This window comes from Oenanthe melanoleuca, chromosome 22, assembly GCF_029582105.1.
Source record: "Oenanthe melanoleuca isolate GR-GAL-2019-014 chromosome 22, OMel1.0, whole genome shotgun sequence".
Classification (NCBI taxonomy): Eukaryota; Metazoa; Chordata; class Aves; order Passeriformes; family Muscicapidae; genus Oenanthe; species Oenanthe melanoleuca.
The window spans coordinates 4777484-4804782 of record NC_079355.1 but is presented as its reverse complement, the minus strand read 5'-3'; the positions used below and the strand labels follow the sequence as shown (position 1 = coordinate 4804782).

Below are 27299 nucleotides of genomic sequence, written 5' to 3'. Positions count from 1 at the left end.
GAAAGATGCCCCGGTCAGCACTTTTGGAGGAGATTAGCATTCAGGGAGAAAAGCAGTGATTTAGTGCGGCCCAAGCACAACAAAGGCTGGGATTTACAGCTCCCGGATCCCAGCGCCACATTCCTGCAGCCCTTCTGCCTCTGCTAGAAACGTGTAACAAAGGAGAAGGAGCTTTATCCCAGCCTAAAGCCATGTGGGACAAGGGTTCCGTGTCAAACCTTGCATGGAGAGGGTTGGGGTGAAGGTGGCAATGTCCCCAAGGTGTCCCCATCCCAGTGTCCGTCAAGGTGTCCATCCTGCCTCTCCTCATGGTGCAGGTCAGGGCCCAGGACAGCCAGGGTTTGGGGCAGCTCCAGCTGCAGCTGCACACACCTGGCTCCGGCTCTGCTCTGCTGAGGGTGGAGCTGGACCCTGGGGTCCTGCTGACCCCACAGCTGGTGGGACACAGGGGATGGAGGTGGCTGAGGGGGACAGGGGCAGCCACGACCCCCAGACTGGGGGGGATTGCTCCCCACACATCCTCTGAGCCATGATCCAAACCACGGGAGCCTGTGCCAAGGTGGGAAGGCACAGGAGGTTCCTGCCATGCCTGGCAGGGGGACAAAGCCCAGCTCAGTGCTGGCACAGCAGCCACCTCCTGGGCTGGGGCCAAGAGATTGTCCTGGCCCTGCACAGTCTGACGGCTTTAAAAGGAGAGAACGAGGAAGGCAAGGAGAGGAGAAGACAAAGGATGCAGTGAGAGCCAAATGTGGCACAGCCACTGATGCCAACACACCCCACCCCTCTGGGGCTCTGAGGGCAGCACCTTCAGATCTTCCACTGCTCTGGAGACCCAAGGGACCCGACCCCATCTCCCTCCTGAGCTGAGACCTTGGTACTGGGCAGGGTCTTTGGTCCTGCAGGTCCCACAGCGCTGGGTGGGGCCTGTGGGGTGCTGAGGTCAGTTTTGGGGTATCCCATCTCTGCCACATGGAGAGGATGCCTTACCAGGAGTAGAGAGGGGCTGGACGTCCCCTGCAGGGCTCCAGTACCTAGGCAGCCCTGTCCCGTCAGTCCCCGTGCTTTGTGCTGGGTGCCAGCCAGGGCAGCACCCCGGGGACCCCCCATGTCCCCGGGGGATGCAGGGGGCACCCAGCTGCACGTGCCCCTTCCCCAGTCCGGCAGAGAGCCCCAGCAGCTCTGCTGCAGCTGCTCTGCTTATTATCATATTTAACTGCCCTCCTGGTAACCCCAGGAAATGAGCAGGAGATGGTGAGAGCTGCAGTTTGGGATGATGTAAACACCAACTCCAGCTCTCCCTGCACCTCGCCAAGCCAAACCCAGAGAGAGTAGTGATTTATGGAGGCCCCCAGCCCTGCTCCCCCCGCCCGGGCTGCGAGCTTAATCCAGGGCCACAGATTCAACATAAATCACTTGATTAAAAGCTCTACTTAATTTAAAGGGGGTGGGGGTGGGCAGAGTGCAGCTGATCGATTTAATTTACACCGGGAAATAGCAACAAGCAGATACATTTAAAAAGGCCGGGGAGGCCGGCGGCACCGCAGCTGCCTCAGTTTAACCATTTCAGAACTCTGAGGGGGCGGGCAGCCCCTCTCACCCCTCCCTCCACCGGGGCAGCCACCTCCCACACCACTGCCCACGCCCCGTGCGGTGCAGGCTGCTGAAACATTTTTACAGAGACTGCTGGAGCCGTGAAAAACAGAATTCCCACAAAACCAGCTGCCATCGTGGCTGCTCCCCGAGCATCATCTTCCCAAGCTGCTGCTTGAGCCCCCAGAGCCCGAGCAGCCCCCTCCCCATCGCCCCCCCAGCGATGGGCCCTGGGTGGCAGAGTCGTGGTTAAAGTCTTTAATAATTACAAGAATTCCAGATTCATTACAGAAGAGTTTACAACAAATAATATTTCTCCATACAAAGGCAAAATAAACTTTTCAAGTAACAGCGGCCTGGCTCCAGCACGTGGCAGGGAGGGAGGGAGGGGATCCAGGTGAGAGCAGGTGCGGGCTGGGTGGGGCAGAGCTCCGGCAGCGGGACAGCCCGGGAGCACGGACGGGCACGGCGGGGGGCTGCCCCCCGGTAAGGCACGGGCACGGGCACGGGCACTGGCACTGCCCGGGGAGCGGGGCTGGCACCGAGCCAGGCTGAGGGCATCGAGCTGGGCTGGAGGTACCGAGCCGAGCTGGAGGCACCGAGCTTGGCTGTGGGCACTGGGGCTGGCACCGAGCTGGCACCGAGCCAAGCTGGAAACACCGGGGCTGCACCGGAGGCACCAAGCCGGGCTGGAAACACTGAGCCAGGCTGGGGACACCGAGCCCAGCGTGACCCACCATCCTACAGGATGCCCTGACCCCACACACGGCACCGAGCGGCCCCAGCCCTGCCGGAGCCGGGAGGAGCAGGGGGGGCGCCGGGGCGAGGCCAGGCACGTCATGACAGCGGATTCCCAAAAGGCATCGACGCATTATTATTATTGTTTAATACAACCCCATATAAAACTGAAGCAGCAGCAGCAATTCTTATCGAGGGACCTAAACTGAAATAGGTTTAGAACATAATTTAAAAAAATAAAACCAGCAAAAATAGCAAAATATATGACTTTTTTTTTTTTTATAGCAACTGATATCTACCAGCCACTAGTACCTTCCTACCAAACTGGTATATCTCTGGTAACAACCCTTTTTAAAAAGACATGTAAATATATATTCATATTTATACATATTTTTCGTTATGTACACGGGACTCTGGGTTTAGCACAGGTGGGTTCAGTCACCTCTGAGCAGTGCAGGGCTCCTGCCCTGGATGTGCCTGGTGTGGCTCAGCAAAGCCCACGGCTGCTGGCCCTGGGGGACTGCAGGGCCAGCCTGGGGCATCCTGGGCAGAGAGGGAGCCCCACACCACGAGGGTCCTGGCACACCAAGGAGGGTCCTGGCACACCGGTGAGGCTCCCAGCACACCAAGGCTCCCCCTGGTGCAGCTCCTGCCTCTCAGGTTCTCTACCTGGCAGACCAGCCTGGCTCCCTGTGCCATCCCAGGATGTGCCATCCCCAGATGCCAGGCTGGCTCTTTGGCCATGCACTGCCCACGGGAGAGGATTTCAGCTCAGCCAAGTGGGAATACTCAAGCACAGAATTCATGGAGAGGAGGTTTAAAAACGGAAGGAGGAAATGCCATAAAAACACGGGAGCTGAACCCTTTGGGCTGTGCAGAGCTGGCAGGAGAAGCTGGCAGGAGGTGCTTTGGGTGGTTTTGGTTAGGTGAGATGCTACAGATGTCTCTGAGCCCTTCCTGCCACAGCTCAGCACAGCCAGGCTGGCAGGCAGTGTCCACGGGCACGGTGTGGCACAGTACGGCACGGCACCCTGGCAGTGCCACCCTGGCAGTGCCACCCTCAGTGCCGCTTCAGTCCTCCACTGCTGTGCTGAGCGGGGAGCTTGGGAAGGCACGGCTCGTCCGGGAGCGGGTCGTGGGAGAACACAGAGTCCTCTCCTGACGAGCAGGTGGAGCTGCGCGTGTCAGGGAAGCCGGGGGAATACTGATCCAGAGGCATGGACAGGTCCAGGTACTCCTAAGGGGGACAGACCCCGGGCTGGGCTCAGCAGGGCACTGGGCAGCCCCCAGGGAGCACCTCAGAGCCACCAGGGCCACCTCTCCTACCTGGTTGGAGGTCATGGCCACGATCCTGTCCAGGTCTTCCACCAGCTGCTTGAAGGTGGGTCTCTGGGAAGGGACGGCGTGCCAGCAATCCCGCATCATCATGTACCTGCCAGGGCAGGGCAGGGCAGGGGGGGGCTCAGCCCGGGGCAGGACCTGGGCACCCCACCCACAGCAGCAGAGAAGCACCAGGAACGTGTCCCTGTGCCCAGGCTGGCAGTGAAAGGAATTATCCTGCAGGGATTGAGGGTAATCCCCTGGGGAAGGAAGGGAAACCCTCCTGCCTGCCCTCATGAGCAGGGGCTGTTTGGGGAGGAGGATGGACACAGTCTGGGCTGGTCCCTGTACTGGGGATTCCCTTCTGTCCGGGGAGATGCTGATTATGCAAATCTGGTGGTTCTGCAGGGCTGGGAACTGCTGGGACTGTAACTCCAAACACCTGCCTATCACCCTCCACTCCACGCCCCCCCGCCCGTGTTCTGGGCCCAGCAATGGCACTCAGAGACTTCAAACCCCTCTTCCCCATCCTAGCACTGCACTCACAGCTCATTGGTGCAGTTGCTGGGCTTGTCCATCCTGTGACCTTCCTTCAGCAGCTTGAAGAGCTCCTCAACGGGCACACCAGGGTAGGGTGACCCACCCAGCGTGAAAATCTCCCACAGCAGCACCCCAAAGGACCACCTGGGAACACAGGGCAGATGCTGGGGCACCAGCTCCGGGCTGCTGACACCCCACTGGGCCCCAGTTTGGGTGCAGTGACTGGTTTGCTGGGAGGAACAACCACCCACAGCTTCGATTCACTTTGCAGGATTAATGAGTCCCAGCACCCAACACAATTTGGATTAAAAATATTTGGTTGGCTGACACCAATTGCAATTTCAGTAATTCAGGATGAATCCCATGCATTCATGTCCCCAGCAGGCCCTACTCACACGTCACTCTGGTGGGTGTAGATTCGGTCAAAGAGAGCCTCAGGAGCCATCCACTTCACTGGCAGGCGACCCTGGGACACAGAACCCCACAGTGGCTCCAGGGCTGTGAGGGAGCCTGGGGCAGGGTGAGCCCAGCATAGGCTGTGGCACTCCCAGCCCACAAAACCCCCAGACACCACTCACATTTGTGGTTTTCTTGTAGTAATCGATGTGGTGGATGTCCCGGGCCAGCCCGAAGTCGGCGATCTTCATCACGTTGTCCTCTGTCACCAGCACGTTCCTGGCTGCCAGGTCCCTGTGGATGCACTGCCCGGGCAAGGGCTGTCAGCTGCACCCCAAGCCATGGCTCCCCACCACGGGGGGAAGGCTGCACGCCCCAGGCCCAGCTCCCCCTCCCACCTAGCCTCCTGCAGCTCCTCACCTTCTTGGAGGCCAGGTACTCCATGCCCCGTGCCACCTGGTAGGCGCAGGAGACCAGGTCCTTGAAGGAGAGCTGCTCCTCGGGGGCGCGGGCGGGGTTGTAGCAGTACTCCATGCCCGGGGGGCGCCGTGCCTGCAGGTACTCCCGCAGGTTGCCCTTGCTGGCATATTCCACGATCACATACAGGGGTCCTGGGGGAGTGCTGTGATGAGAGGCTGCACACAGCCAGGCCAGCCCCTCCCAGCAGCTGCAGGGGTGGCACAGGGGACACCCTCCCCACTGATGCACCCTCACCATCCTGCGTGCAGGCTCCCAGCAGGTTGATGATGTTCTTGTGCTTGCCAATCATCTTCATCATCTCCATCTCAGAGATGAGGTCAGACAAGTCCTTCTCTGTGGCGTCGGCTGGAGTGAAGGCAGCAGTTAGGGGGTGCCAGGTTGGGTTGCAGACCCCAGCCAGGGCTGTGGCATCACGTCTGCACCATCCTTCCTGCTGCCACTTACACTTGAGCATCTTCACCGCCACCTTGGTCACTCGGTTGGGCTTGTCCTTGTCGAGGCCGATGGCTTCTGCCAGCACCACCTGCCCGAAGCACCCTTCTCCCAGAGGCTTGCCCAGGATCAGCCTGGTGGGAGAACACCCCGATGCAGGTTGGTCCCAGCAGCAGCAGCAGTAGCACCATCCCCACCCAGCTCCCAGCAGGGCTGGAGCTCACCTGTCCCAGGGCAGCTCCCACCCTCCCCCAGCTCCCAACAGGATCAGAGCTCACCTGTCCCAGGGCAGCTCCCACCCTCCCCCAGTTCCCAACAGGATCAGAGCTCACCTGTCCCGGGGCAGCTCCCAGCGTGGGTCCTCAGGTAGCTCGTACTCAGAGACCCCGGCCAGCATGGGGGTGCCGCTGGAGGAGAGGCGCGAGGGCCGCACCAGCATCACGCCCGAGTTCATGGAGGAGCTGGAGTCGGCCGACACCTGCAGGGGGCCGTGGGTTACCCTCCCGTGGGTTACCTTCCTGTGGGTCACCTTCCTCTGGGTTACCCTCCCGTGGGTTACCTTCCTGTGGGTCACCTTTCCCTGGGTTACCCTCCTGTGGGTCATGTTCCCCTGGGTTACCCTCCCGTGGGTTACCGTCCCCTGGGTTACCTTTCCCTGGGTCACCCTCCTGTGGGTTACCTTCCTGCAGTGCCTGCCGCTCCCGAGTAGCAGATGGTGATGGGAGCCTTGGTGATGGGCCCTGCCTGCAGCCCCCTGCCCACCCTGCCCGTGTTCTGACCCCTCTATGGAATTTTTAATTCATCTCCATCATGCTGTAGCCCAAAATGCACAGCCTGGGAGCTCTCCCATGTCCTCAGTGTGCACCACGCTCTGCTCAAACCTTGCACTGTTGTAAATCCTCCTGGTTCTCCTCATAAGCCTCGTCAAGGGGGGTGGGGGGAGCAGTGCAGCCCCCTCCCCACCCTGCTCACTGTGCTGCCACCAGAGGCACAGCCTGGACAGTCCCCATCCCGTGCCACTGCTGGGCACAGGCTGGAGTGGGTGGCACTTGCAGCAGGGTGAGATGGTCCCCATGGTTCCATCCTCCTCCCCCACATCCCTGGGAAGGGCTGGGCTCCAGGTGAGGCAGTAGGTGCAAACAAACCCCCTCTCTACTTTCTGTTACCTGTCTGCGCAAGGGGATGCTCTTGGCCAGCTTGTGCACGGCCAGCTGGCTGTTGAAGTCTGTCTTCTTGGTGGTGCTCTTCAGCTTGTAGATGATGATGGTCACCACCATGCAGGAGATGAGGAAGGCTCCGATGCAGTAGATGATGATCTCCAGGTAGAAGGGAGATGTCATCATGGCTGGGGTGTCCTCAATAGCTGGGTCGGCGTGAACAGGGTGTTTGTTAGCACCTCCCAGGCCCCAGGGAATGGCACTGGGGAGCCCCTAGCTCCTCCCCAAGTTCACTGGGGACGTGGGTGCAGCAGGGGCTGGGGGCTGCCCACCCACCCTTGCAGGGAAGGCATTGCAAGCAGCCCCCAGCTCATCATCCCCATGGCCAAGCAATGCCTTTGCCACCTCTGCAAGTGGCCCAGTGTGGGATGGGGTCAGCTGGGACAGGCAAGAAGTGGGGGGGGACAGGGCCTGAGTCACCCCACAGGGATGTGGCACCATGGACACCTCTGGGGACAGGTCTCTGTCCCAGCTGCTCTGCTCTGCCCACACTTGGGAGCTGCAGTCCCTCAGGATCTGGAGTTATGTGTGATGGAATTTGGGGTCCAGGCTGTGGGAGTCCAGGCCTTACTGGTAATGACTGGGGAGAGCTCGGAACAGAGCAGCCAGTGGCACTCCAGTGGCAAAGACCTGGCTGGGGGGGAGCAGGGACCCACAGACCCTCTGTGGGGGCAGAGGTGGTGCTGGAGCCATGCAGAGCTCAGGTCTGTGGTGAATCCAGCAGGGTGGGGCTGTGACTGCACCTTCTGCACCCCCAGCCTGACACCCCCAAAGAGCAGAGCCTCAGAGAGAGGCGTGAGAGGGAGCTGAAGAGTCCCGAGGCACCTCTGAGCACACCCGGCTGACAAAGCAGGGGCTGATAACTGGGAAAGTTTTGGCTGGAAAGCAGCGAGCACATAGCACCCCAAAAGCTTTCCCAGAGCTGTTATCAGGCTTTGGCCCACACATTGATACTGAGGAGCAGCATCAATGGGGACAGGGCAGCCATCCCCACAGGGCAAGCACACACAGCCCTGGACAGTCCTGCACTGCAGGGCAAGGCCAGGCCCTGGCAGGCAGCAGGGTAGTGCTGCCAGCACCCCAAACTCCCCTGGTGCCCCCTGAGCAGCAGTGCTGGCCTGGCCTGGCCTGGCCTGGGGGTGCAGGACTGTCCTTCACATTGCAGTGGAGCAGCCCCTGGTTAAATTCCCCAGGTATGCATTGCCTGGGCCAGGGAGAGAGCAGGGACAGACCCCAATTGGGGTGGAGGGGGCACAGAGCTGGGGGCACTGCCCCATGGTGCTCCAGCTGCAGGGCAGCCCCACAGCACCCAGAATGACCCACTCCAAGAGGGTGGGGAATGCTCTCTCCCGGACCACAATGCATACAGTGGAAAGGAGGGAGGAAAGGAAGAGGATTATATACCTTCAAGAACTGTCAACCATGCAGAGTGATGGGAGATCCCAATAGAATTACCCGCCAAACATGTATACTCCCCAGCATCCTCAAATGAGACATTCCTTAAGTGAAGCACTTCCATTTCTTTGTCTGTCGTGTTAACGCCAGCCGTCTGGAAGGAAAAATGGAAGCAAAAAACGGAGAAGCAAACGACATGAGATCTTCTGGGAGGAGGCCAGAGAGGAGGGAGAGCCCAGTCTCATTTGCCAGACCCCCGGGGAGCAGACAGAGACCACTGCAGACCTGCTAGAGACCCTTGGGATGACCACTCATCCCACAGACCGAGGGAGATGCTGGTTAAAAACCCTTCACCACATGGAGCCTCCTGCCCATCCAAACATGCTGGTGATGGGCTGCATGGAGAAATCAGCCCAGGCAGGGCTGGCTGGCTCGTGACACAGAGAGGCGGCACAGGCACAGGGCTGGGAGCAGCTGACACAGGGAGCGGGGCACAGGGACAGGGCTGGGAGCTCGGAGATGGAAGAGTGGAGATGAGAGAATGGGGATGGCAGCACAGACACTGCACAGAGACGAGAGGGTGGGGACAGGATGGAGATGGGAGGGCAGCACAACAGGGGATGCAGCACTGTGCCAGTCTAAGTGCACCCTCAGAGATCCAGGTTCAGGTACCTAGGCAGCTTTGGTGTCTGCATGACTGGGAGAGAAGCACACAGGACAGACACTGGGACACACACACACAGAGCACAGCTGGCCCCGCCAGGTATTTTTCCATGGTTGTTGCACCAGAAATAGCAGAACCAAGAGAGCCCAGAGTTTTGTTTTCCACCGCCAGGCATTCTTCCTTTACCTGTGGCCAGAGGCCTGGTGACTGTGAGCCACGCAGACTGGCTGGCCTCGCCAATATAATTGGAAACCTTACAAACATACTCCCCGCTCTCGGCCTCTGTCACATTGTACAGGGTCAGCACCTCCGCATCAGAGCTATTAATCCCCGAGTGCTGGAACAGACCAACGACATGGAGTCACAGGATGGATGTGCCCAGGATCCCGAGGGCTGGCACTGCTCTGCCAGCGCAGGGCTGCTCCCCTCATGGGGATGGGGCTGCACACAGTCACAGGAGGACAGAGCAGGCAGGAATGGGGTGTAACCCCGCTCCCCCTGCTTCCCAGTGGTCAGAACAGCTGGGGATGGCTGCATGGCATCACACAACAGGCTGGGATCTTTAAATGCCACCCAGGCTGACACAGCTGAGTAGCACTGCTGGGGTGCAGAGGAAGCTGCTCCCAGTGGTAGGATCCAGGGCTCAGCTCCCAGCTCCAGAGCTGTGCTGGTTGCCCAGGACTGCCCACCCAGCCCTGGGGTGAGTGTCCTTAGGGCTCTGCAGGGCCTGCAGAGCCAGCACACAGCTGCACACACAGCCCTCCCTGCTCCTGCTCCTGCTCCCTGCCCAGCAGGCTGCTGGTCCCAGCCCCAGGTGACTCCTCTGGCCTATCCACGTGGCTGCCCTCTCCTGCCCAGGCACAGGGAAGCTGGGTCCAGCCTGTGGTTTACCTTCAGGATCTGCACGTAGGGCAGGTTGTCGGGGCCGATCTTGCTGCCATTCACCTCGATGTGCTTCAGCCACTGGATGTGGGGCTGAGGGTCGCTGTAGACCTTGCACACAAACTCCACGTTGCTGCCCAGGGCCACTGTCTTGTTGGCAGGCAGCCCTGCCTGCAGGATGGGCCGGTGCGGGGAGCGCTCTGCGGGCCAGGACACGGGCACCTCACACGGGGTTTGGGGTGCAGTGGGGGCCAGGACATGGGACACCTCACACGGGGTTTGGGGTGCAGTGGAGGCCAGGACATGGGACACCTCACACGGGGTTTGGGGTGCAGTGGAGGCCAGGACATGGGACACCTCACACGGGGTTTGGGGTGCAGTGGGGGTCACCTTGCACTCTGCAGCCCTCCATACCCAGGACATGGGGCACCTCACACGGGGTTTGGGGTGCAATGGGGGCCATCCTTGGGTGCACCTTGCAGCCCCCCACGCCCAGGACACGGGGCACCTCACACGGGGTTTGGGGTGCCCTAGGGGTCATCCTCAGGGGCACCCTGCAGCTCTCCATGCCCAGGGCCCCTGGCTGAGGTGGGCACCAATGCAGCCAACACAGCATTAGTGTCCCCGTCCCCAGGAGCCTGCCTGCAATGGGCTGAGAGCACTCAGGATGGGGGACAGGTGAAATCCCGGTGAGAGGACAGGGACATGGCACCTATTGGGCAGGGTCAGAGGTCAAACAAACCTATGGAGGGCCCTGGCCCTTAACAAAGTGGCTGCCACTGTGGTGAGTCAGCATTAACAAACCCCTTTGTTCACCTCTCTGATTGTTCCCTTCAGTTTGCTCAGTGTAATCAAATTAAATCACATTTTTAATGGTTCATTTACTGGCATTTAGAGCAGCTCCACATGTGGAACTGTTCAGACCAGCCTTCCCAGCTGGGAATTATGGCTAATAAGGCGATTAGAAAAAGTTTCTGTCTGGTCTATGAAATTATTTTCACCACAATTAAAAATCCCCAGAACAGGGTGGGGTGAACGTTCTGCCTGGCTGGCTCTGCTGCAAATGTGCACACTGGGGTGGGAGGCCACGGGGATGGGAGGTGGCCATGGGGATGGGAGGTGGCCGCGGGGATGGGAGGTGGCCGCGGGGACAGTGGCTGAGCCCCTTCCCTGGGAGCACACGCCCCCATCTCACAGGGTGCAGCTGCCTGGGAAGGCTGAGGGGGACGGGACAGGGCAAAGCCCCCAGCCCTGCGGTGCTCACCCACGACATCCAGCTGGTAGGTGTGGTTGATGCTGCCGTACTTGTTCTCCACGATGCAGGTGTAGTTGCCCTTATCAGATGGCACCACCGAGTCCATGATGATGCTCCAGGTTGCCTGGCGGACCTGGGGAGCACAGAGACACTTAGTGCAGCACACACAGGTCCTGCTCATGTCAGGCCTGGCTCAACCCCTGGTACATAAATCTCCCTTTGAGGTCACCTTGCCCCTGCCCTTCAGAGGGGCTGTAATTGCTCCCAGCTGTCCCAGGAGGGACATGAAGCCAATTGTGCAGCAGATGTTGTCAGCCTTGCCTGGTGTGTGGGGACAACCCTGTCTGGGTGGGGAGGGAACACACAGCATTGTTCCTCCTGCAAGAGCTGCTTCCCTGGCTGGCCCTGGGCTTCAGAGCCCCACTGCTCCCCATGGCCAGTGCTGGTCAGTGGGCAGGAGCCCTGTGCTGGTCAGTGGAGCCTCGTGCTGGTCAGTGGGCAGGAGCCCTGTGCTGGTCATTGGAGCCCTGTGCTGATCAGTGGAGCCCCGTGCTGGTCAGTGGGCAGGCGCAGCCTGAGTGTCCTGCACACAGGGCATCTGTGGGTGCTGCTGACCCAAAGCATCTCCTCTGGGACAGTCTCAGTGGCTCTGCAGCGAAGGTCACTGTCCAGTTCCTCTGGCCACAGGGCACCAGGAGGCTCTCCAAAAGCCAGCCCTGCCCAGACCCCTGCCTTTGCCCAGGCCCTGAGGATGCCCAGACCCCTCTCCTTGCCCAGACCCCTGTCCCTGCCCGGGCCCCTGTCCTTGGCACGGGATTAGGCGGAGGTGGCCGAGCCAGGCTGCCTCCTCCTGGCCCCTCACAAGCCCCCTCCCCCCGGGCTGAGCTGGTACAAACATGACCCAGAAGCAGGTCACTGCTGTAGGGCAGCTCCACGTCACAGGGGCCCATCTGCCCTGCTGTGGTGTGTGGCTGGGGGCTTGGTGCCTCTCCAGCCACAGAGCCCCTTGGCAGTGCTCCCCCTCCCCAGGAGCCCCCAGCCCTGCAGGAGCAGAGCCAGGGGCTGCTCCCCAGGAGCCCCCAGCCCTACAGGAGCAGAACCAGGGGCTGTTCCCAGGGCCCAGCCCCATACCTTGTAGCCCCCAATGCGATGGTCAGGTTTGAACTCTTTGCCATTCTTCAGCCAGCGCAGTGTGGGGTTGGGTGTCCCGCTCGATGGACATTTGAATTTCACTGTTTTGGCAGCGGGGACAGCGTGGAGCTTCTTCTCCATCTTCTCGGGATAGGTCCAGTACGGAGCGATGGCCTCTGGGGAGCAGAGGGAGGGCTCAGCACGGCCAAACCCGCAGCCTCCTGCTCCTGGAGTGACCCCAGGGATGCCCAGAGCAGCAATCAGGAGGGAGGCCAGCAGCCAAGGCTGGCTGAAGCAGGAGGGCAGCTCTGGGACACAGGGCACTGCCCACGAGTCACAGCAGCCTCTCCTCGTGGGGTGCACGCTCAGCTCACGGGGCTGCAGCAGGGCTGGCCCCAATGCAGCTGTGCTAGCCAGGGCTAGGAGCCCTGGGCCACCTGCCCCAGCCCTGGGTGTGCCCAGCCTCCCCCTGCCTGGCCCCAGGGCAAACCCAGAACTTACGGTTTGGCTTGGTGTTATCAGCCTCCTTCTCCTCCGACGAGGAGTCATCTTCATCATCATCATCCTCTGCGGAGGGGAGAGCATCTGCAGGAGAAGGGACAGCCCTGCTGAGTGTCTGAGTGAGAGGGCAGCTTTGTGGCTGGCTGGGTGCGTGGTGGGGCTGTGCCCAGTGGGGCAGGAGGGCAGGGCGGTGCTGATGCCTGGCAGGGGCTGGGGGATCACAGGGAAATCCTCTGCACAATCCCCAGCACAGCCAGGGCTGGGGGACCCCAGGGAAATCCTCTGCAAAATCCCCAACACAGCCAGGGCTGGGGGACCCCAGGGAAATCCTCTGCACAATCCCTAGCACAGCCAGGGCTGGCAGAGCCCAGTGAAGAGATTTGCTGTCAGAGGTGACTTCAAAGCTCCTCACCCCGTGTCTGGTGCCACCAACACCCCTGGGGTGGCAGCCAAGACTCCACAAACACACACACGTCCCCAGCTCGAGCCTTCCTCCCTCTCCAGCCTCACTGCATCAACACAGCTGCCATCCAGCACAAGCCCCTCCTGGGGCAGCCCTGCAGATCAACCTGAGATGATCCCTGGCTGCTTCTCCCTGCACGGCAGCAGCCAGGAGGTCACAGCAGCACATGGGACACTGCCCTGGGCACCTGAGAACTTCAGGACAGCCCCAAACTCACCAAGTGTGGCCAGTGTGTGTGCAAGGGTGTGCTCAGGTGTGCACAGGTGTGCAGATGTGTGCACAGGTATGCTCAGGTGTGCAGATGTGTGCTCAGGTGTGATCAGATGTGCAGATGTGCACACATGTGTACAGAATAGTGCACAGGTGTGCTCAGATGTGCAGATGTGCACACAGGTGTGCAGATGTATGCACAGGTGTGCTCAGATGTGCAGATGTGTGCACAGGTGTGCAGATGTGCACACAGGTGTGCTCAGGTGTGCAGATGTGTGCACAGGTGTGCAGATGTGCACACAGGTGCGCAGAGCCAGCTGCTCCTCGTTCCACAGCCTGGCCCCTGGCCATCCCCTCCCTGCTGTCACAAACCTGAGACGTTCACGCTGAAGAAGGTGGTCTCGCTGCCCGAGGGGCTGTTGGTCATGCAGGCGTAGAGCCCCGAGTCCCCGGGCCCCACGTCCCTGAGCTCCACCTCCTCGCCCGTGATGCGGGTGCGGTTGTTCTCAGCCAGCTGCACCCCGTCCCGCACCCAGCTGATGCTCTGCACGTCGTCCCGCAGCCGGCAGCGCAGCTGGAGCAGCTCACCGGGGTGCGCTGAGTACGACTCCACTTCGATTTTTGCTTTGGGCAGAGCTGGAGGAATTAGGGGAGAGAAGGAGGAAAAAAAGGAGAAAAGGAATAGAGACCAAAGTAAAACCATGCAGCTGCTGCTGCTGCTGCAGCCTGGTTAATGAGGCAACATGCACTGCTGGGATATTCCCTCTGCTGGGGATATTCCCTCTGCTGGGAATATTCCCTCTGCTGGGATATTCCCACCGCTGGGATATTCCCTCTGCTGGGATATTCCCTCTGCTGGGATATTCCCTCTGCTGGGATATTTCCTCTGCTGGGATATTCCCTCTGCTGGGATATTCCCACTGCTGGGATATTTCCATTGTTGGGATATTCCCACTGCTGGGATATTTCTACTGTTGGGATATTCCCACCGCTGGGATATTCCCACTGCTGGGATATTCCCACCGCTGGGATATTCCCATTGCTGGGATATTCCCACTGCTGGGATATTCCCACCGCTGGGATATTCCCTCTCAGCACAGGAACCCAGACCCTAGGGACAGAGCCCATGGCAGCAGCAGAGCAGAGGAGAGGCAGAGCAGAGGCTGTGAGCTCCCCAAGCAGCCCCAGGTGCTTCCCTGCACAGCAGGACCCCTCGGTGCCCACAGCTCCAAAGCCCTCACCCTTCTCAGCTCTTATGGAGTGTGGCAGGGCAGGGGCTCCAAATGGGGGAGAAACCTGTGACAACTCAGTGCTGCTGCGTGGCAGGATCCAGCCTCTCCCAGGAGCATCCTAAATCCCTGCATGGCTCTGCTGCCCCACAGGGCTCTCAGGATCCCACCACCACAAGCAGGCAGCCAGCAAAGCGGGCCAGGGTCCTCATGCCACCAGGACCCCCGCCCTGGTTAGAGCACGGCGCTGCAGGGAGGAGAGGGCAGGGCTGGGGCTGCAGCAGGACAGAAGGCAGGGAGCAAAGGGGGACAGGGCTGGCCACGGTGCTCCCATCCACAGCACTGCCAGGCAGGGAGCTCAGCTCCCCCAGGTGATGTTTGTGAGCAGCACAAGGATCCTTCCTCTCCATCCTGCTGTGATACCATCCCATTTCTCCCAGCCCTGAATCTCCAGCGCTCTGTCCTCAAGTCCTGCCCTCCACAGTGGGTGGTGCACGAGCAGCTCTCCCGGTCCCAGGCTTGGGGAAGATGCCAGGTCTCAAATCACCTCTTCAAATTCCACAGCCCGAGGAAGGGTCCAGGCTGCTCCAGCTCTGCAGAGGCTCCTGGTGATGTGGGTGGATGCAGTGTAATCATAATCCTAGACTGAGCTCTACAGGTTGGTGGGCACAGCTCCAGAGCCCAACTCTTCAGGCTCCCCTTGGCCTCTGTCTCCTCCCCAGGGATGTGTGTGGCTGTTCCTGGCCAGCTGGATGCCATCAGGATGCTGTGCGAGCAGCACGAAGGGACACAGGGCACTGCTGCAGATGTTGCTCTCAGGGGCAAGAGACTGCTCTGGAAAATCCCAATAAACCCAGCAGAAACAGCCAGGAGATGTTCAAGCTTCAGCTGATCTGTAGCTCCCCAGGATTTCTGGGTGCCCAATGAGCCAGACAAGAACAACCTGTGCTCCCCGCTCTGCACCTGTGCCTGAAGAGCCACAGAGCAGCTCGCCCTGGGCCAGTGGCTGAAGAGTGGCCCAGGGTCTCTATTGGACCCAAACACCCCAGAGAGGAGCCAGGCAGCACAGCCAACAGCCACTCTGTCCAGCCAAAAATGAAACCTCGGCTCTCCAGAACTCTGATTCACCACACCGTGACCTGCACTTCACTTTCTGGCCACTTCTCTTTGCCTTGGACTGATGAGAAGCTTCATTGGAAAAACATTCATGAGCAGCTCCAGTTTCTCCTCTTTCTTTTGCTCAGCACTTGAAGGAAAACAGTGGGAAGAATTCCCTTTCCTCAGTTGCTGTAATTCCAACGCCAGGGCTCCAGTTCATCCATGAGAGGTTACAAAACATTTTTGTGTGGAAGATGAAGACCAATGGAAGCTCCTCTGGTGGTGGAGAAAGATCTTGCTTTGCAATCCTGTTTTCCCCTGATTTTCTCCCACAGGATGGGCACTTCTCAGAGCTCTGATTTGTGTTTCAAGTGACTGGTCACAGGCATCTTGGCAGGCTCACAAAGCAGCAGTGACACCCATATCCTGTCCGTCTGCACACCCCGGACTGGGTAACGCCACCTCCTCCTGCCTGTCCCGGCTCCCTCCTCACACAGGGCAAGGTCAGGGGACAACAAACAGCCATGAAACCCCAAAGCAGCACAAATCCAGCGCTGCAGCCACATCTGCTCTCATCTGGCTCCCGGCTCTGCCCCTTCCCATGCATCAGCAAAGTTCCCTCTGGAACAGAATCACCCTGCAGGGGAACCTCGAGCTCCCCCAGCACCTGTGCAATGTGGAGAGGCAGCCAGGGCGTGGAAAAGGTCTTTGGAGGAGGGGAAATTTCAGGAGACCCCAGCCTGATGCCAGGGCTTGAGGAAGCAGCACTCCAGGTTCAGGAGGGCCCCTTCCCAACAGGCAGAGGTCTGTGGCTGTGCTGGCCGTGGCTGTGCTGGCCATGGCTGTGCTGGCTATGGCTGTGCTGGCCAGGGCTGTGCTGGCCATGGCTGTGCTGGCTATGGCTGTGCTGGCTGTGACTGTGCTGGCTGTGGCTGTGCTGGCCGTGGCTGTGCTGGCTGTGGCTGTACTGGCCATGCTGTGCTGGCCATGGCTGTGCTGACCACGGCTGTGCTGGCCGTGGCTGTGCTGGCCATGGCTGTGCTGACCACGGCTGTGCTGGCCATGGCTGTGCTGGCCGTGGCTGTGCTGACCGTGGCTGTGCTGGACAATCCTGTGCTGGCCATGGCTGTGCTGGCCATGGCTCTGCTGGCCAATCCTGTGCTGGCCATGGCTGTGCTGGCCATGGCTGTGCTGGCCACGGCTGTGCTGGCCGTGGCTGTGCTGGACAATCCTGTGCTGGCCATGGCTGTGCTGGCCATGGCTCTGCTGGCCAATCCTGTGCTGGCCATGGCTGTGCTGGCCATGGCTGTGCTGGCCACGGCTGTGCTGGCCGTGGCTGTGCTGGCCGTGGCTGGGCTGGCCATGGCTCTGCTGGCCAATCCTGTGCTGGCCATGGTGATGGTGACGATGGCAATAAAGGGGCCAACAAAGCGGCGCGGGGACAATGCGGGCGGGGGGCGCGGAGCCGCAGGCGCCGGTTGCCCTGGAGACCCCAGCGGGGCTTTCCGAAGGTATTTCCTGAAGAAAAAGCACACACATGCCCGGCAGCCCCACTAATCCCAACAGGAAGCGCTCACCGGGACGTGAGGATTGGCTTCTTTTTGATTTAAAAAGCTCCTCACCCTGCCGTGTCCCCCAGCCCGGGCTGTGCTGGGGGCATGTCCCGAGGGACCGAGCCGGGCACATCCCTGGATCTCCGGAGAAAGCACCAGCAGGGAGGTGCCAGAGGAGCATCACGGGTTCAGGGCACACTCAGGGCTCCCCCAGCTCCTCTGTCCCAGCCAGCCCCTCCAAACCCTGCGGTGCCCGGATTCTCCCTCCGCAGGGACAGGTGATTGATGTCCCCGCTCCGGGCGCTCCCGCTTTCCCAGCCTGCGCTGCAAATGAAGCAGCACTTAATTAACAGGCGCCTTGGGAGTTTACAGAGCTGTCCGGACAAACCCACCCCTTTCCCCCTGTGCCCCCCGGCCATGCTCGGAGCTCGCAGCAGCTCAGAGCCCTGGAGGCACGGACACACCGCACACTGGGGTACGGGAGACAGAACACCCCAGTCCGGGCAGGTTTTGGCTGGCTCTGCCTGGCCCTGGCTCACTGCCGGAGCTGTGCCCATTCCTCTGCTCGGCTCCCTCCTGCACAGCCTCAGTGGGCTCCACACCCCGCAGACCCTCGGGGACCCCTCTGCTCCCCCCGGGGCAGCTCCACAGCCCAAGCTCCGGCAGAGTACGGCTGTCTTTCCCAAAGACTCGTATTTCTTTTTTTCCTCCTCAATTAAGGGCCGGAGTGACAGCATCCGAGTGGGAACAAAGCCGGCCCGGCTGGCGGGGGATGTGATGCCCTGAAGGACACAGCCATGTCTCACAGCAGCGGGGTCTGGGGGTGCTGCTGAGCCCCCCGAGTTCCAGGAACACTCCTGGGCTGCTGCCATCAACAGCACAAGAACAGGAGGCTGCAGGCTTGGAAGGGAATCCCTGGGCTGCTTGTGGGGCTCCAGCGAGGAGTCAGCTCCTCCAAACGGGATCCCCTGGGGCTCCCCGGGGCACGGGGTGGGTGACACCTAGAGCTGCAAAACCACAGAGGGACTGGACAGCAGGGAAACGGGGAGGGGACAGAGCTGAGGGTCAGCAGTGCCCTGGGGAGCAGGGGAGACAAGGCGAAGACTCTGGTGGGGATCCCTTGCGGCGATGCTGGGCTTGCCCAAGCCACCTGGGCTGAGCACACTGCCTGCCCCGGCCTTTTGGCTCCTGCAGAGCCCAGGGCAAAGACCCCCTGGAGGAGCTGGGGACAACAAAGCCCCGGGAGCCAGGGCCCCTGCAGATGGCCGGGGAGGGGGGGCTAAGCCTGCGACCAGCTGGGCAGCCCTGGGAAATGGGGCAGCAGCCCTCGGCCCCTGCCCCACGGGGAGGGGGTTGCAGCCGAGCCCCCCGTGCTTTGGAGTGCAAACACACCCCTGGGGAGGTATCTGCTGCACTGGGGCTGTTTGGGGCTCAGCGTGTCCCAAAAACAGCTGCCCAAGGCAGGACCCCCCCTTCTCCAGGACCCAACTCCCCACGAAAATCTGCTCGGCCACTCGGCACCCCTGCGGGGCCAGCGCAGCCCCCTGTGAGGAGATGCCTGAGCAGCGGCTGGGACAATGGCAGACAAGGAGAGAGGGGAAAAAAAAATCTTGGCAATTTTCTGCAGGTTTCTATTTAACCTGGAGACAAAGAGCGGCTTTGTGCAAGGGAGGGACAGAGGCTGCGCATGGAAATTTCTTGGCTTTCCCCTTAACCAGGGTTTTTTCACCACCTCCAAATTTAGGTAACTATAAAATGCAGTAAGTGCCTGTTAATATTTTATTTGCTCCAGATTTTTTGGTACCGGGAGGGAGGCCCTGACGAGCAGAGCTCCCTCCCACACCACAAGGAGAGGGGGCCAGAGCTGAACCCCCCCATGAGGCCAGGCCGCTGGCCGGCCGCGGGGGATTACTCCTCCCTGAGAAGGGAGCTTAGCTGCCTCAGAACTGGGAGTAAACTGAAACCCCATAAACATCCAGAACAAAGTCCAGGCAAGCTGCTGCCTCCAGCACGGAGGGGACCGAGTGTGGCTGCTGCTGCCCCCAGGGTGATGGGGGGACACTCATGAGCCATGGGGGAAGGACAGAGACCTTGGCCTCCAGGACACGATGGCTCCCAACAAGGGAGCTGAACTCCACCTCCACCCCCTGGGACCCCAAAAACCACTGGGGCAGGTCAGAAGCTGCCTCTGAGAGATGCTGGTGGCTCAGCCCTAGCTGCAGGTCCTGGCCCAGCACTGGCACTTCCCATCCCACATGTCCTGCTGGGAACATTTTGTTCCCACCAGTCAGCTCCCGAGCCAAGGGACGGATTCTGCCCCAGCCGGGCTCCTGCTGTGGCACTAATTGGGCTGCCCTGGTGAGAACCGTGTCGCGAAACGTTTCCAGAGGTTATTGTTAGCCCTGGCATGAGGCTGGCGAGGAACCAGCTCCCTCCTCTCCAACCTCTCCTCCTCCACTGCCACTGCCTGACGCTGCTCCCAAACCCTCCAGGGGCTGCAGGGCTCCTCAGGCACCCCAAAATCTGCCTGTGCTCCATCAGCTCCCCTCAGCCTGAACCCCTCAACACCTTTCCCAGTGCCACAGCCAGAGCTGGGGCTGCAGGTGGTGCTCTCCCAGCAGCACAGAGCCATCCTTACCCAAACACTGCCAGGAAACCTCTTCCAGGAAGAGCAATCTCCTGAGAAAAACATGTTTACCACTATCAACCGCATTGTTTACAGATGCGGGGAGCAGGCACGGCAGTGGAAAAATCTCAGCTGTGGCTCCTGTGAGTGCAGCTCTGCCCGGGCTCCTCTCCGGAGCTGCAGCTCCCCAGGGACCACACACGTCCTGGGTGTCACCTCACAGGGTGTGACCAGGGTACCTGCAGGGCACCTCCAGTCAGAGGTGCCAACAGCATCACCCAAGCATCTCCCACAGGGGCTGGGACAGCCGCACAGGGGTCACCTGCCACTCGCCAGCTGCCACCCTGAGCCCCGAGGGGACCCCGGGGCAGTACGCAGCGTCATGCCCACACTGGCCACACCAGCAATCTGCCTCTCAGGCCTCTGCTGGGAGGAAGGGGGAAGGGGGAGCAAGTCTTAAACAGCAGAGCAGTGCCCACAGACCAGACATTCTTGGGTAATTAGAACCAAAAGGAGCCGAGGTCCCGCGCGCCGCTGCCGGCTCTGGTTATTCTCTGCCTCGCCGAGGCCAAGGCTCTGACGTGCCCCAGCAGGGCTCTCCGCCAGGGCCACCTCTGCCCAGGGCTAGGCGACACATTTGGCCTATCCCTGAGCCTTGGGGTGCCCCCACCTGAGCCAGGAGCACCCCTGGCCACTGCCACCAGCCCTGCACTGCTCCTGGGGGACAGTGATAACAGGGGAGGGATGTCCTGGTCAGGAGCTGCGCTCCCAGCCCCAGGGGAGCAGAGATGGGGACTGCACAAATCACCTGAGCCAGCCCTGGCTTTGAACCTTGGGCATTCCCAGCTGGAAGCAACACTGGAGCATCCCGAGGGTTTCTGTGGGGTACATCCATCCCTGGCACTGCCAGCTGCCAAGAGCTGAACCAGTACCCTGCATCCAAACCTGCATCCCCACCAGCCAAGCCCAGGATCACCCCAGTGGGGCCAAGCCTCACGCACATCCTGGGTTACAGACCATCAAGTGCTGTCACACAGAGTGACCCCAGAGGGGGACACAGCCCCCAGGGCTCTGTATCCTCCAAGCCACCAGGTCAGGGTTTGCCACAATTTTTCTCCAGGTTTAAAATGTCCCCAGGCACTGCTGCAGCCCCATACCAACTTCTGCGCCCAAACCACTCTGGGGGACAACACGTGCCATGTCCCCAGAGGCACCAGCTCCCAGGCAGCCGGGTGACACCACAGGTGGCACTGGGGACATGCTGGTGGCCCCAGGGCTGGAGCACACCCAGCCCAGGGGAACACAAAGGAGGAACGCTGTGCTCTTACCTTGGTCGGGCAGGGTGGGGGCCGGCCGGGCAGCGGAGAGCGCGGCTGCGACCAGCACAGCCCAAAGGATGAGGCACCGCCAGGTAAACATCCCACTGCTGCAGCTACTGCTCGGCGACTGGGCTCCACAACTGCCACTCCATGGGGACCCCGGGCGGGCGCAGGGGCGGCTCCGCAGGGCTGGCAGCCCCGACAAGCTGTGGAGGAGGAGAGCAGAGTCAGGGCAGGGCCAGCTCCCCCATCCCACACCCAGCACGGCTGCATTCGCTGTCACTGGCGATGTGCCTCCCATCCAGCCCAGCAGGATGGCCCTGGACAGAGGGATGCCCCAGACTGCGGTGGCAAGGTCCCTACAGACCCCTGGGCAGCCTGACACGACCTGGCACTGACTGGAATAGTTATGTTTCCCTGTGTAAAAGCGCTGATGTGTCAAGAGTGAAACGCTGGCGAAGCAGAACCAAACGCAGCAAGATTTCCCAGAATGATGAGAGAAATATTAACGTCAGTTAAAGAAAGGGAGTTTCCTGCTCTCCTCTTCCTGCACTTTGTCAGGTGTTGCTGACCATGGCTTCACTAAGGGAAATCCCTTATCCAGAGCAGAATCTGACGTTGTTTGTGCCACCTCCAGCAATGCAGCTCTCACTGCAAACTCCAACCCCCTCCATTCCCTAGGGGATCCACGGGGCACCCCCATGGAGAGGCCTTTCTGGAGCCAGAGGGTCAGCCAGCTGCAGCCCATCTCTTTCCACCAACAGCTGTTTTTGAAGTGGCTGTGTGGGGAGAAATCCCCCAGCATCCACGGCCAATTCTGCAGCTCGCTCTGGTCCCTGCCAGCTCTCACGCTGGGTCTCCTGCACTCCCTTCCCCTCAGGTCCCCATCCCTTCCCAGGGGACTGCTCCATGCTGGGCAGCTCCAGAGCTGGGTTCTGGCACAGGGAGGCCCAGCAGAGCCTGATCCTGTCTCAGGATGCTGTGGGGGTGTGCCCTCCACGGCCCTCAATCCGCCTTTCCTCTGACCATCCCTCCTTCTCTCCGTGCCAGGAGCATGGAACTCTTCCAAGACACGTTCCAGGGGAAGGCTGGAGCCCGAGCCCAGCCGCCCCCAGCCAACTGCTCGGAGCCGAGTGAATGGGAACAAGCCCCGTCTCCACCCCCGCGCCACATCTGCACCTCGGCAGGGCCAGGGACAAGCTCCTGGTGCTGGCCATCGTTGGCCATCGCCTGCGGGGTGAGATCCTGCCCAGCCATTGCACAACAGCACAGCCCCGGCCAGGAGCTGTGCACAGCCACAAGGACACCACCCCACAGACCCTTCCCTCCTGGGGTGCAGCTGTGCCTGCAGAGCCCACAGCCCCTGCCAGCGTCCCAAGCTCACCCGGCTCCTGTACCGCGCCGCGTGCTGTTCCCAACCTGCCGCGGGAACGGGCGCTTCCCCTCGCCCAAAGGCGTCGGGATGAAGTACACACTTGTTAAAAACAGTGAGTAATAATCGTAGTGAGTAATAAACCGCTACTCATCCTCCCCACGCACTCCATCTATGCAGCTCCAGCCTCTCCTCTCCCACTCCAGTGTGAGACCCCACGCTACCTGTGCCCAGAGTGGGGCTCTTCCCCAGGGATGGGCTGAGCAGCCACAAGCCCCAAAGGGTTTAGATCTTCCAAAGAGCCTCTGCACCCAACAGGAGCCCAGCTCAGCTGTAGCTGTGGGGGTTCCAGCTGCCTCCTTCCTGCCCAACTGCTCTGGCTCTGGCTAGCACAGGAATATTTGGGACCCAAACTATTGACAAAAGGAGTGGGGCAGGGAAAAGGGCACCCAGCAAACGCTGGTGTTATCTCCAACACCAGCGCTTCCAGGCACTGGGTAGTGCTTGGAAATAAGTGATTGAATGTTCAGGATTTATCAGGGTTTGGAAAGGGGAGGTGGAATTCTTTGAGGGGGGGTAAAAAAAAAAAAAGTCTTTGGTATTTCTGGAAATTATTTTCTCTCTCTCAGTGGCTTTGTTTATGGACAGCACATGCTCCCCGGAACATGCCCTAATGCGGAGCGTCTGCGTGGGCCTCCCGAGCCAGCCCCGCGCTGAGGGGAGGGATGGAGGGATGGAGGAGAGCCCAGTGCCTCCAGTTCCTGAAAAATGAGTCAGTGCTGGCTCAGGCTCAGCAGAGCCCTTCTCCAGATACACCTCGGAGCAGGCGCCGTCCAGCTGATTCAGGGTCTTGACAGCAGGATATTTCCATGGCGTAGGGATGGCTCGGCAGCACAGAGCTGTCCCGTGGCTCGAGGGTCACTGGGAGGGAGGAACAGAGGGAAGGGTGCCAGGACCCAGGAAGAGCACTCAGAGACCATCAGTACCCAGGGCAGTGAGGGAGAACAGCAACTGTGGCTTTGCTGGAGGGCAGCAGGACAGGGACACGTCCTGACTGCTCCTCCTGGACAGGTCCAGCAGCACCCCAGAGAATCTCAGTGCTCACAGGTGCTGGAGAGGTAGCACAGACCTTTTCCTCCTTCCCAAGGGAAAAGGGGAGGCTGGGGAACCCCGAGACACCTGCCCTCATGACTCCTTGGTGTCCACACGGGAAGGAGGCAAGGAAATGGGGAGAGAGCTCCTACCTGTGCAAACAACAGCATGGCTCTTCTCTGTGTTTATCCAGCTTTTATAGAAATCCCAACAGGAAACCATTTGCTCTGGAGGATGGCAGCTTGGGCAGGGTGGGTCTCTGGCTCCTGTCAGGCACTGGGCACCATCCCCACTCCCATGGCCCCAGCACACTGCAATTTACTGCTCCGGGGCGGATTCAAACAACTAAAAACGGAAGCAGTTAGAGAGGAGCCAGGGCCAAGTGCCCCTCAGAGACCTGCCTCCAGAACTGCAATTACCACCAGCCATTACACCCACGGAGCTATTCTGGAGTGGTGATGGACAGCCCTGTGCCCATCCGTGCACCCTCCAGGGGCACACGCTCCTGTGTCCCAGGGAAGATGTTCTCACACTGCCTTTGCCCACCACTATGGCCATGAGGAGTCTTGTGCACCTTGTCCCCCCACTGTCCTCAGGGACCCTGAGGGCTGAACTTTCACTCCTTGCATCTCCCACACCCCTGAGTCACAGGGCTGAGCTGTCCCAGGGACGTGGCACAGACAGGACCGGCTCACTTGGACAGCAGATGCACCCATGGTTCTGAGCTGAGTGGTGCTGAGTGGGGAAGCCCCTTCCCTTCCTGTGGCTCATCTCTGGAATGCATCCCAGATGCCAAAGGCAGGACCTGGTGCTGGAGCAGGGTGTCCAGGCAGGGTGGGAGCCCTGTAATACTGTGACACTTGCAGGAGAGCCCCAACATGACCCCTGTGTGCCCATGCTGCTGGATGTGATGGGGGGTGGCTGCTGCCACAGGCCTGGTGGGGATGGGGGGCTCTGGTTCCTTCCTCTGCCTCCTTGTTGGGGCAGAGATGGCAAAGCAGACAGGAAAATAATGGGGACAGGCCAAATTCAACAAGGAGAAGAGTCTGAGCTCAACTCCTGGGTCTGCACAGCAGCAGAAGCCTGAGCTAGGTGACTGTCCCCAACCAGGCACAGTCCCTGTCCCTCTAGAGGGGAGGTGTGACTGCAACCAGACACAGATGACCCCCACCTCCAAAGCACATGAAAAGAGACTCCTTTTCCTCTGAGGCACAACAAAAGCAGCCCTCCAGCTGCCCTTGGGGAAGAAGGACATGCCAAAGGCACAATCCATGGGTGACAGGAGCAAAGCCTTCCCCTTGCCCAGTACTCCGTGCTCCAACCTGTGGCTCAGGTCAGGAACCAAGTATTTGCTGAAATAAAAAGCAAACACAACTGCACATGGAGCTGTAGCAAAAAACTGTAATGCTTAAAGCAGACACATGCTTGGAAAAATAAATATCCAACTGTGCAGCATACAGAGCATATTAACCCTTCCCAGCTGGCCGCCAGCACTTAGGGCTGCCAGGGGCATCTCCAGCACTGAGCTGTGGGCAGGCATCCAGTGGTGGGAGAGCCTGGGACATGGGGCAGGAAGGACAGGGGAAGGCTCAGCCTCACCCACAGATCTCCATAAAACCATCTCAGTTCTAGAAGCATCCTCACACTCAGAGATCCCTCCCTACCTGAAGACTTGATTTTCACATCTACAGAACAACCATTGGTACCCGAAAATCTGTACTGGGGCGGTCCCCCCAACTGCTTTGGGAGAAGACTGGTCAAGGATAGGGACACTGGGACACAACCACAGCTTGGTATCCCCTGGAAGGGACAGAGGCCCATTACCCAGCCTGGGAGGGGTTTTCACTACATTGCACTCCTCCAAAGAAAGCTATCAGGAGGAGAAGGACCCTCCATCATGCCCAGAAGCAGAAGGTCCCCAAAGGGGCAGAAAGCTGGATTTTCAGGACGGGATGAGCATCTGGGAGTGGCCACTTCCAGCGGCCAGGACTTGGGTGGGTTCCAGCTGGGGCTGGAGACAATACGGCTCCTGGCTCAGGTTATGTTTTCAGGTGGGTGAATAAAGAGAGAGCTCCAGCTCACTGTGTGATTTAAAGTGACCCGGCCAGGACAGGCACCTGGTGTGCGGAACAGCCCAGACGATGCTGCCTTCACCCCGGCACCACTCGTGCCTGCACCCTGCCGGGGCAGGGGCGATTTATTATAATCCCCTCGGAGCAACACAAGGAAAAGGCAGCAGTGCATGCCAGCCAGCACAGGGATTAAGGGAGGAAGTGCTCCTGAGTGGGGAAGATGGCTGCTAGCCAGAGCAGGGGGCTGCGGGCCCGGGCAGAGCGGGGGGGCTGTCCCTGCGCCCCGCTCCTCTGTGCTGGCATCCAGAGAGCTGCAGCCGGGCCAAACCTTCACCTCCCCCGGGGCACAGCCCCAGGCTCCCTCCGGCCGGCTCCTGGCAGCCTCCATCCAAGCCCGACCGAGAGCCGCTGGGTTCACTGAACTGTTCGGGTTCAAACATTGCCGGGGAGGGAGCTGCTCCGGCCAGGCGTGAGCCAGGACCGGGCAGTAACTCAGCACTCCGGGCAGGGAGAGACGGCGAGGCAGCTCCTTGGGCCACCCCAACACGGACAGGCTCCGCTCCGTCCCCGGCCCCAGAACCCACAAAAACCACAACCGAATCCCTCTGCAATCGATTCCCGCGGGTGCCGAGTGGCACCGCACCTCGCAGGTGTCGCCGCCGTCCCCCGGCACTGCCGGCACCGCCGCGGGCTGATGAGCGGCTCCGGGAGCCCGGCACAGCGCTGGGACGAGGGAGCTCCCGGAGCCCGGCACGGCGCTGGATGCGGCGGCTCCGGGAGCCCGGCACGGCGCTAGGATGAGGGAGCTCCCGGAGCCGCTCCAGCGTGCACACACAAAGGGAAGCACCAGCTCTGGGACGGCGTTATTCCAGCGCCTCTATTCCCGCTGACCACCCCGGGATCCCAAAACTGAAGCACAACCAGATCCAACTCCTTCTCCATTTTTTTTCTGGAAGCCGCAAGGCTCCCGCTCAGGTACTTTTCGGGAATGGTGGCCAGGCAGCCACTCGGAAAACGATCCCCGATTCCCGCCAGGCTCCCCCGCGGCCGGGAGGGGTTTCGGGGTCGGGACGGTGAGTGGGGAGTGGATTCCAGTCCCGGTTCGGCCGACGGACGGGGTCGGACGCGCCACCTTCCGAAAGTGCTGCCCGCCCAGCGGCTGCATCCCGGGAGCGGCCCCTAGGCCCCCGAGCCCCGCACACCGGACCGGACTGCCCGGTACACCGCACACCGCACACCGCACCGCCCCGCTGTCCGCAAAGCCCCGCGTCCCTCAAAGCGGAGCTCCCCCCGCGCCGGTGCCGCCGTCGAGCCGCCCCAGGCACCTTGGGGGGGTTCGGCCCCGACCGAGCCCCGTTCCCGATCGAGCCCCGTGCTCCGACCGAGCCCCGTGCCAGCCCCGCGGAGCACAAAGCGGCGCCCCGCGGTCCCGGTCCCGGTGCCGCCCCCCCCCGGGAAAGCGGCGGCCGTTACTCACCGGAGCCCCGCGGGCGGCGGCGGCGGCGCGGTGCCGCCGCTCCGGGAACAATGGAGGGGAGCCCCGGCCGGGGCGAGAGGCGCAGCCCCGCCGCCGCCGCGCTCACAGCGGCCGCCCCATGGCAGCCCCGGCGCGGGCCGGCCGGCGGAGGCGGCGGGAGGCGCTCCCGGAGCGGCTGCCGGACGCGCTCCCGAAGGCGCGGCCGCCCCGACGCCGCCGCTGCCGCTGCCCGCCCGCCGCGTCCCGC

At 61.0% G+C, this 27299-nt stretch overlaps 1 protein-coding gene across 4 annotated transcripts; it reads right to left on the bottom strand.

The window, feature by feature from the left end:
* Nucleotides 1–1833: 1833 nt before the first annotated feature.
* On the bottom strand, nucleotides 1834–27299 carry FGFR1 (fibroblast growth factor receptor 1). 4 transcript variants are annotated; one of them, XM_056508749.1, is made up of 18 exons: nucleotides 27053–27299; nucleotides 21049–21245; nucleotides 13587–13850; nucleotides 12542–12625; nucleotides 12041–12216; nucleotides 10919–11042; nucleotides 9664–9854; nucleotides 8118–8262; nucleotides 6657–6859; nucleotides 5829–5974; nucleotides 5509–5630; nucleotides 5299–5409; nucleotides 5005–5195; nucleotides 4767–4889; nucleotides 4584–4654; nucleotides 4195–4332; nucleotides 3655–3760; nucleotides 1834–3565 (listed from the first exon to the last, which is right to left on the bottom strand). In XM_056508749.1, exons 2-18 carry the CDS (start codon nucleotides 21137–21139, stop codon nucleotides 3389–3391), a joined length of 2463 nt encoding a protein of 820 aa, XP_056364724.1. In that variant the 5' UTR covers nucleotides 21140–21245; nucleotides 27053–27299; the 3' UTR covers nucleotides 1834–3388. The 4 variants fall into 4 exon arrangements, with proteins under 4 accessions (XP_056364724.1, XP_056364725.1, XP_056364726.1 ...); XM_056508750.1 differs by having other exon boundaries at nucleotides 6663–6859; XM_056508751.1 differs by lacking the exon at nucleotides 13587–13850 and having other exon boundaries at nucleotides 27053–27298.